Source organism: Podarcis vaucheri (genome assembly GCF_965113315.1).
Source record: "Podarcis vaucheri genome assembly, chromosome: 16".
NCBI lineage: Eukaryota > Metazoa > Chordata > Lepidosauria > Squamata > Lacertidae > Podarcis > Podarcis vaucheri.
The window spans coordinates 22,332,181-22,341,934 of record NC_138754.1 but is presented as its reverse complement, the minus strand read 5'-3'; the positions used below and the strand labels follow the sequence as shown (position 1 = coordinate 22,341,934).

At 53.1% G+C, this 9,754-nt stretch overlaps 1 protein-coding gene across 3 annotated transcripts in view; it reads left to right on the top strand.

Annotated features, from left to right (window-relative positions):
- Positions 1–211: 211 nt before the first annotated feature.
- Positions 212–9,754, top strand: part of DTX1 (deltex E3 ubiquitin ligase 1) — a 75,915-nt gene continuing 66,372 nt past the window's right edge. Inside the window, exons 1-2 of one of the 3 annotated variants that reach the window (XM_082203216.1) lie at positions 212–345; positions 1,186–2,539. In XM_082203216.1, coding sequence (XP_082059342.1) covers positions 2,281–2,539 — 259 coding nt within the window. In that variant the 5' untranslated portion in view covers positions 212–345; positions 1,186–2,280. Of the gene's footprint in view, positions 346–663; positions 757–886; positions 946–1,185; positions 2,540–9,754 lie in introns of those variants that run through there. The other 2 variants (XM_082203217.1, XM_082203218.1) reach the window with 2 other exon arrangements.

Genomic DNA, 9,754 nt, shown 5'->3' with positions numbered 1-9,754 from the left:
AAATTCTCCCATTCGAACCCGGAAGCCTCCGGCTCGCTCCCGGGGCTGTTCCTTGGGCGGAGGGCGAGAATGGCAGCGCGAGCGCTCTGTGCATGTCCAGAGGCGCTCTTGACGCTTTTCTTTCACAGGTCCCGGCGCTTGTTTGAAACCTGGCCCGGATCCAGATAAGGTGGGAGGAGGGGAGAGAGGGAGGGAGAGCGAGAGAGAGAGGACCGGCTGGCTGCGGTTTCTGGCCGCCTCCGTGGGAGGGGCGAGGGATTCCCCCCTCCCCTCCCCTCCCCTCCCCTCCGCTCGTTCCCACGGCTGCATCCAGCCTGCGCCATCCGGAGCTGGTCGCGGTACTAGGTAGGTAGGGTGGCGGGGTGAGGGACGCGCGCCCACCTGGAGGACAGGTGGCGGGGTGGGGTCTCTGCGGCAGGACGAGGCAGACCCCCCCCCCTCAGCTGCTAGGAGAAAAGCGATCTGCCCACCCCCTTTCTCTCCCTCCCCCCGCCTCTAAAAAACCTCCTCTTGACACACTCTCTCCAACAAACGAGGCGTTTTTACGCTTGGAGCCGGGAGGGGAGGGGTGAATGGAGCTGTGGGGAGAGGGAGAGGGGAGGAGGCGATTTCGCGGCGGTGTGTACAGAAGCTGATTGGGCCCCTCTTGGTCCCCCCCCCCATCGTTCTCTCACCAGCACCCCCTCCAGCAGCGATCGGCTGCCCCCCTCCCCCAAATTCTCCTTTGTGTCTGGCTCTTAGAATTTCACCAGCCAGGTAAGAAACAGCTGGGAGTCCTTTCTTCTCTTTGTCGCCCCCTCCCCGCCCGCATCTTGATGCATCTTGGGGTATCTCGCCCCCACCGCCGCCTGTGTGATGGGGACAGATTAGCAAGGGAGGGGGAGAGAACAGGAGATAGCATCCAGGAAGCCTCCCCCAACCACCCAAGATCTTTCATTCTACCAGGCAAGACAATGGGCAGGTTTGGTTTATGGAGGGGGGTGGGGGGAGGGGAGAGGGTGCCAGACTGGCAGATAGACTGGCAGACCCAGCCACCTACTAGACAGATCATAGCGGCAGGAGAGGAGGTGCCACCACTGCTAACCGCTTGCCATAGGAAGGGGGGGGGGGCGTCGCTGGAGAGAGGAGAGTTTCCTCCTGATGTGAATTCATCATCCTTATTGTGGTTCCTTTTTCCCATTCCAGGCTGGCTCCCTCCAGTCCTTGCATCAGGCAGAGTCGAAGGACCAGACCAAGCTGCGGAAAACAAGGATGACACAGCCTGGGCGGGTGGCGGGGGCGACCCCCGAAAGCGGGCTCTCTCCTGCCTTCTGCTCCGCTGCAGCCCTCTGGTCTAAAGCAAGCAGCCTCTTGACCTGGGTCAGCAGCTCTCGCCTGTCGCCCCCGCAGGCCTCTGCCCTCCAAACCCTGTCCTACTAGCCTGTTGTTGTGGCCCAGAGGGTGAGGACTCTGCCACAGCCTGGCCGGAGGTTGGATCTGGCCCCATTCCCTGCAGAAAGCTTTGCCCTCCGAGGCCACAGGATCCTATGCAAAGGGTCAGTCTCCTGTCTCCATTTCTGCAGTGGTGGGTACCTAGAGCTGAGCCGTGGAAGACCAGGTCAGACTGTGGGAAGTGTTGAGGAAATCTCAGGGGATGGAACATGAGCTGGGCCGCCTGAAAACAAGACCAGGAAGGGAAAACAGGAGGAGAGTCTGCTGAGAAGTCTTGGAGGCCTTGAAGGAAAAGATTGGAGCTCTTCATTCCACCAGAAGGAGGTCTTCAGTCACCAGACTGAAGGCACACAAGGTGAATATTAAGATCTTCAGTGCCCCTGACTGTAGGCGAAGCTTAGAGGCCTTCGCTCCGCCTGACCGAAAGCACACAGAGAATTCATTGGCTTCCCCAATAATTTGGGAGACGTGCATTCATTGATAGCAGCCTCTATCACCACCCTCAGTGGTGGCCTGAACATCTCAGCTGGTCTGCTGTTGTTGCCATTTGGGGAGATTGAAACATTGCTCTTCACCGACACGTAGTCAGACGTGCCGCAAAAACCAATAGTTTTCCGACGAGACTGGCTCGCCCTGAAGAAAAGGTCACAAGCTCTCATCCTGCAAGGAGTGCGTCTCTTTCTCTGTGTTCCTCAAGCCCCAGGTGACCTGGCTGTGGTAGGAGATGCAGTCTTCAGAACTGGGGATCGCACTGTGAGCCCCGCAGGTGCTCCCAAACCAATGAGGGGGAGGGCGCCCAGCTGGTGACCCCCGCCTGCCTCTCATGCCAGGCCGGCAGGGTCAGGCACCATGGCGCAACCTGGCACAGGGACCCTGGTCTTGGCGAACGGTTGGGGCTTCCCTCCCAATAATGTGGCCCGCGTTGTGGTTTGGGAGTGGCTGAACGAGCACGGGCGCTGGCGGCCCTACACGGCGGCCGTGTGCCACCACATTGAGAACGTCCTGAAGGAAGATGCCCGGGGGAGCGTCGTCTTGGGGCAGGTGGATGCCCAGCTGTCTCCGTACATTATCGACCTGCAGTCGATGCACCAGTTCCGTCAGGACACAGGTAAGGCGTAAAGTCACGCTGCTTTGTCCCCTTCGAGTAGGAGGGAACGTCATGATGACTTGGGGGGGGGGGGCTGATGCTGTCCTGGGTATGCACTGGGTAGAAACAAGTGGCAACGCTTTTAATCATAGAATTGTTGAGTCGGAAGGGGACCCTCAAGGATCATCCAGTCCAACCCCCTTGGATGGCCAGCTCCAACAGAGGACCTTCTGAGGTAGTCAGTTTCACCACTGAGCAGCTCCTCCCTTCAGAAAGTTCCCTCTAATGTTTAGTTGGAATCACCATTGGAATCTGGTGGTTTGGGTCTGGAGCAGCAGAAAGCGAGCTTGCACCATCCTCCACGTGACAAGCCCTTGAGATATTTGGAGATAGCTGTCATATCTCCTCTCAGTCTCCTCTTCTCCAGGCTGAACACACCTAAGTCCCTCAAACTATTCCTTGTAAGGCTTGGTTCCCAGACCCTTGATTATCTTGGTTGCCCCCCGCTCCACATTCCAGCTTGTCAATATCCTCCTTAAATTGTGGCACCCAGAAATGGACACAGGATTCCAGGTAGGATATGAGCAAGACAGAATAGAATGTACTCTGACTTCCCTTGACCTGAACACTATACTGCTGTTGATGCCGCCTAGAGATGAAAAAGCTTTTTTTTTTTTCCTGCTGCATCACACTGTTGACTCTGGGTCGAGCACTTTCTCTCGCAAGTGGAATCTAAAAATATCTGCCAATTGCATAGAAAAGCAGCACATTGGGGACAGGTCTATGCTGGACCCCTATTCCCTGACATGCTAGATTTCTACATGCATGGAGGTGTATCCCCCCCACACACACACACTCCAGTTTGGAAACATTCAAACATTTGGGCTTCCCTCTGCAATCTGGAAGTGATACAGTCTGACTCAAGCTTCTGTTACTTGATTTTACTGATTTTATAAGTTGGCCCAGAGGTTCAAAGGTGGAAGCTGCTCTGGAAACAACTTGGGCTGCTAATATCACCAAGAATGATGTGTATGTGTGTAGGATTTCAGGCTTCTTGGATTTGCTTTGGGTTGGGTTTTTTTTACTAGAACACCCCCCAAATCTATCTATCTATCTATCTATCTATCTATCTATCTATCTATCTATCTAGCATCTAGCATCTATCTACCTACCTACCTACCTACCTACCTATCTACCAATCAGAGTGAAGTGCAAAAGGCAGACACATACCTCCAACATTTCTCCAATGAAAATAGGGATGTCTTATTCAATAATAATAATAATAATAATAATAATAATAATAATAATAATACCCCAACTTGTCTGACTGGGTTGCCCCAGCCACTCTGGGCAGCTTCCAACATATATAAAAACACAGCACATTAAAAAAAACCTTCCCTATACAGGGCTGCCTTCAGATGTCTTCTAAAAGACTTCTACTGTAGTCACTTATCTCCTTGGCTTGGGGGTCACCTAACTCTGTACCTTCCAACATTTCTCCAGTGAAAATAGGGATGTGCTTAGGAAAAGCAGGACATTCCAGGATCAAATCAGAAACCGGGACGGCCTCTGTCCCTGAAAAATCGGGACACTTGGAGGGTCTGCCTGAGATGGTTAGGATGAAAATGCAGAAAGAGGTGCCTGTGGCCACATTCTTGGCCTGAGGGATTTGTTTTCGGGACTAGCGATGAGCTGAGCCCAGAGTCCTTCCTTCATTTCAGCCGCCTCCTTTAGGCAGGGGAAAGTTGTTGTCGTATTGCTGCCGTTGAACAGTGGGGAGTCATAAACCCGCTCTCTCAAAGGGCTGTGTTGGCTGCCAACCTGGCTGGCTTTAGAAGAGGACTGGTCAAACTCTAGAAGGGGGCTCTCCACAGCCGCTAGCCACAATGACTCTGCTGCCACTGTCAGATGCGGTGAATGCCGGAAAAAGCAAGTGGGGAGCGTTGTTCTGATGCTCAAATCCTGCTTGCATCTGTTTGGCCACTGTGAGAACGGGGTGCTGGACAAGATGGGGCCATGGTCAGATCCAGATGGCCTCTTCTGATGTCCGTTATGATCTGCAAATATACCCTGATTTACTTTCTCTTCACCCCTCTTTGCCACACAGGAGTTGATTTGAAGTGGGCTTCATGTTTTCAAAACACAGCTCTCTAATCTTTTTCTAAGCACCTCAAACGTTTCCGGGTGGGCAATGAACTCAGGGGAAATTGAACTGGGCTGGGGGGCAGTGATCTGGCTACTGGATAGGATATTAATTTGGGGCAATAAATTATTTTGAGATCGCTGGAGATTACTAGGAGGGTCATGGCTGAGGAAAGCTGAAGAGCAGCGGGATTTATTTGGAGCAGATTCCGTCAGGAAATTCACTGGGGGTAAATAAATTGCAGAGGAGCTGATCTAAGATGGCTGGCAAACTAATTGAAGATTTTATCTGGGGCAGTTTGGAAGGCTTGCCTTTGGTGACATTTAACATTCTACATTTGCATAGATATGCATTAGCATATGCAAACTTTGTGGCTTGCACTGTTGGTGTGTAGCTCCAGAGTCTTATTTTCAGTGCCAGGGCCCAGAGAGTGCATGTTATTGGGCAGAGTATTAAAATGCAAGTAAATGAGATAATACAAAAGGCAGGGGTGCCTCTGGGGAAATGCAGAGCGCTTTTTGGCTTACTGCTGAAGATGTGCCTTGAGTCCTCATGTGTCTGATATGAGCTCTAATTGTGAAGAGCAAGGGTGGGAAATATTTTCTAGCCCGAGGGCCGCATTCCTTGCCGGGCAACCTTCTAGGGGCCACCTGGCGGTGGCGGGTGGAGCCAGAGGCAAAAGTGGGTGGGGCAATGGATCTAAATGCTACTTTTGTACAGTAGGCTAATTTCTGCACACATCCCTGCCCACCTTTTATCCAGCCGAGGAAGAGGCCTGGTCAGAGTTCAAGGACACATTCCAGCCAGGCAGAAACACTCGAGGAGGAGGATGTGAAGCAGGGCTGGTGAGGGGCGTGGCCTGGGGGAAGGGGTGTGGCCTGGGGAGAGTGCGAAGGGCCTGATAGAGAGAGCCACATTTGGTCCCTGGACGTGAGGATCCTCATTCATGGTGCAGAGGCAAAAACAAAGAAACCAATTTCATCCAGAATCGAGCTCCAGTATGATACGGACTGAGGGGGGGGGTGCCTATTTCCTCCCTTCCTTTTGGCGGTCCGAGGCGATGACCTCAAGGGTACCACCGCACACCCACCCTCGAACCCCCTTCACCGTTGCACAAGCACCACATGTTTCCCAGACCTTTTCCCGAGCGAAATAAGCTCGAGTATATATATATATTCCCTATCCTTTCCTATGCCTATCTGCGCTCCATACTTAGAATGAGTAGACCGAGTGTTTCCCTTCTCCGCTTATTCCTATGGCCGCGCTTTGGCCAATCACAGCCATGCATTCGTCCTGCAGGAGCTAGCTCAGGGAGCTCTTGCACGCCTCATTTAACCTCCTGACGAGCTGCTGACGGCCCCCCATGGCGAGAACAATAGAACCGAAACTCCCGACCTCGTAAAACTGTCAAACCCTTGTTACAATGTATCCATTTCTGCAAGAATGGATACATTCTGCTTCCGCTTTTGATCTAGGCTACGGAACGGACTGAAAGTCATCAGAACCTTTCAAAATTCATATAAAATCAACCGCAGCTCCAATTTTCTTGCTCTTGGTGTCATTCGACTCAGTTTCCCCAGGACTCCATGATGTTGGCCGACTCCATAATCCTCGAGACGGCAAGTCACGTACACAGGAACTCCTTAATCCTGTCAGATCGCTCTGCCCAGCCCGTCCCCCGGGCAATACCAGGTGGCAGACAGTGCATATCAGTAACCCATTGTCTCACCGCCACCGGTACTCATGAAATGTATATTTGTGTATGACCCTCGCTCTGCATATTCCCCCTCCCTTTCCTCAAATGTAAATTAGTCTAACCCCACCTTTTCTCTGACATATTCATGACGTGTGTAATGTATTCATGATGTAACCCATGAAATCCAACCTTCCCATAATGTATTCATGACGTTTCTCGCACTGTGTTATGGGACTTGGTGGGAACTTTTAAAAGTTTATGTCGCCCCATTCTCGGGGTTCAATCTCGTCTTGAACCTGTTGCGCAATAAACTTGGATCTTCGCATTTTGCTCCTGCGTCCGGCTGAGCTTCCTTTTCTTCCGCTAGAATCCACGGACTTGGTCCGATTGGCTGGGTGGCAGGGTAGATACGCACCCAGATTTTCCGTAACAGCTTGGCGCCCAACGTGGGGCTGGCGGTTCTCCCGGGTTGCTGACCGGAGGCCCCGAATTCTTCAGCCGGCTGCGGGCCAATTTGCCCGAGAAGACCCTTTTGGACCTCCGGCCATCTCCCGGGCGGTAATCGGAAGCCCCAGGAGTTCAGCCGGGGAGCAAAAGGGATCCAGCCGGCTCATTCATCGATCCCGGGATCGGATCGACGGGAAGACGCGTGAGTATAGGAAAATCCAGTGCACTGGTGGGAAGGGGTGGAAGTCTCCTGGCAACTGAATTCTCTGCCCTCCTCTCTATCGTACCTTCTTGCCTTTCTCTTGGTCCAGTCAGTGAGAGAGACCGTGGACCGCTGCTCGACCCAAAGGGGGGTTCTGAGCTCTATCTCTTTATCTAAACCCTCCAGCCAGCCGCACCAATTGGGAGCCCGAAAGGTAAGACGGAGAGACCCGACTTGAAAGATAGCCGACTCTCCGCAAACGGGCATCCCAGTTGAAAGCAAGGGGTTGGAGCTCTCTTTCCGATCTTCCCGAGCGTCCTTTCTAGGGGGCAGGAAGTGGTCTTGCTTTCTATCCCAATCCCAGCCGCACCGGTCGGGCTACAATACCACGTGTACTGTAAGCCCGCTTCCGAAAGCAAGGGGGATTTTCGACCCAAACCTCTGTCCAGGGACCACCCGATCTGGCACCGCACGGTGCGGGCGTTCAGTAGGGCCCCTTTCCTGAGTTGTGACGATAGGTAGGAGGTTGCCAGGAGGGAATAGCCCATGAGGAATTGGGCGGGATCGGCAGAGTGGAAAAGGGACCCCAGGTGAATGGTTAAGGAAAAGGAAGTAAGGAATACCGGATAGCTAGAGCTCTTAAAAACCTCCCTAGGAAGTTGCCAAGCGACTAAAGACCTTTCATTTTACTAGTCCTTTGTCGAATAACCCTAGACCCACGAATCCTTATCGACCCCCTCCCCTCTCCTCTTTCCTATCTAGACACGCGTGAAGTATACTATGGGTACCCAGGCTTCCAAACACGAGCGGACTCATTCTGGGAGGAAGGCTTCCCGGAAGCCATCCCGTTCCCAGAAGGATCCCGACTCCCCTCTTCAATTTGTCATCGCGTGTTGGAAGTCGATTCCTGGCCACAAATTGTTATCTAAGGAAAAACTAGAGGACCTCTGCTCCGGAACCTGGCCCGCCAGGACTGCCTCCGCCAGACCCGAACTGCGGTGGCCACCGGGGGGTTCGTTTAATGAAGAACGCTTGAACCACCTAAGGAAAGCCCTGATAGAAGAAAAACCCCGCCAGTTAGAATACCTGGCCACCTTTGAGGCCGTAAGGAGAATGCTCCAAGCCCCAAAGGGAACAACATCTTACCAATTGCCTATATTAAATCCCGGGCGACTGCCAATGCCCCCCCCTTACGAAGATGACGATGTACGACAGACCCTGGTCCCCTTTTACTATCAAGGACCACCGCCGCAAGCCCCGACATCCAGCGACAGCGACTCCAGTAGTGGGGAGGAAACGGGGGAGGAGGATGAGGCACAAGACACCGAAAATAGGAGGGTCACACGACTACAAGCGAAAAAGGACAAGGGGGGGGCCAAACAAGTTAAAAACCCCGGACAAGCTAAAACTAAAATCCCCTCCTCTACTCACCACAACACCATTGAGGACTCTACCCAAGTCGGGAATAAACCCGCTCCCACGGAACCTCAAGGCTCCGAAAAAGGGACCCGGGGCCGTGATAAAGAGACTCCGGGGACTTCTGACCAAGTAAGCTCCACCGTGAGTTCTACTGCGGTCCAGATGCCCTTAAGGGCCCTGCCCATTCCTCCTCTCGACCCTGATGGGCCCCCGCGGATGGTTTACACGCATCAACCCTTCTATACCTCAGACCTGGTAACTTGGTCAAACCAGATGCCCTCATTGAGGGATGACCCGGACAAATGCCACCGCCAGGTCAGCGCTATCTTCTCCACACACAATCCCACCTGGCCCGATGTCCACGTCCTTCTGAATGCCCTCTTCAACGAGGCGGAGAAAGCGGACATTCTAACTAAAGCTGGGGAAGCCATAGAACTACCTGACTACCAAAGGGGACGGCCTCAGGGATTGCAAGCGCTCACAGCACAATGTCTCAGAGTAGAACCAGAATGGGACTATAATACCACTAACGGTATTTGGTGCTTAAACCTATTTAAAAAGGCCATTTTGGACGGTGTAAAGGCCGCCGGACAACGCACCGTTAATTGGACCAAAGTCCAGTCGGTCATGCAGGGACCAAATGAACACCCGTCCGATTATTACACTAGATTGGTCTCTGCCATTAAAACATGGGGAGGAATAGACCCCAACAACCCACAGCATGAAGTAATCATTAAAGGGTTCTTCAAGGATCAGGCTTGCCCAGATATCAGGAAAGCTCTGAATCTCCAAATTGGATACGATGGAAAGAGCGTAAGTGAAATCTTGTCCATCGCAAAATCTGTCTACAACTCTCGGGATGAAAGAAAGAAGAAGGAAACGAAGCCCGAGGTCGAACAAATACTAGCCTTAAGCATGGAACCTGCCTATGGTCCTAATCGAGGCAGGGGATTCCCTCGAGGAAAGGGAATCCGTGGAGGAGGAACCCCAAATCCCTATAGGCAATGGGGACCGGGGACTGGAGGATGCTATTACTGCCAGGAAGAGGGACACATAAAAAGATTCTGCCCCTACCTAAATGCGACACCCTACGGGGGACAGGAGCCTAAGCCTTTCCCTGTACGGATCACCCACCCTCCTTTCTCCCCGCAAGCCAACGTAACCCCAGGCTACAGCAACCACAACCCAGCGGCTTATACCCCACCGGCGGTCTCGAACCCGATCCCTCAATCCCGACCACAACCGGGACCCCGGACCCAAATGCCGGCCACCCAACTGCCAGCCATAGACCAGCCTGCCCACCCTTGGGCGAATGCTACTGCTCCTCCC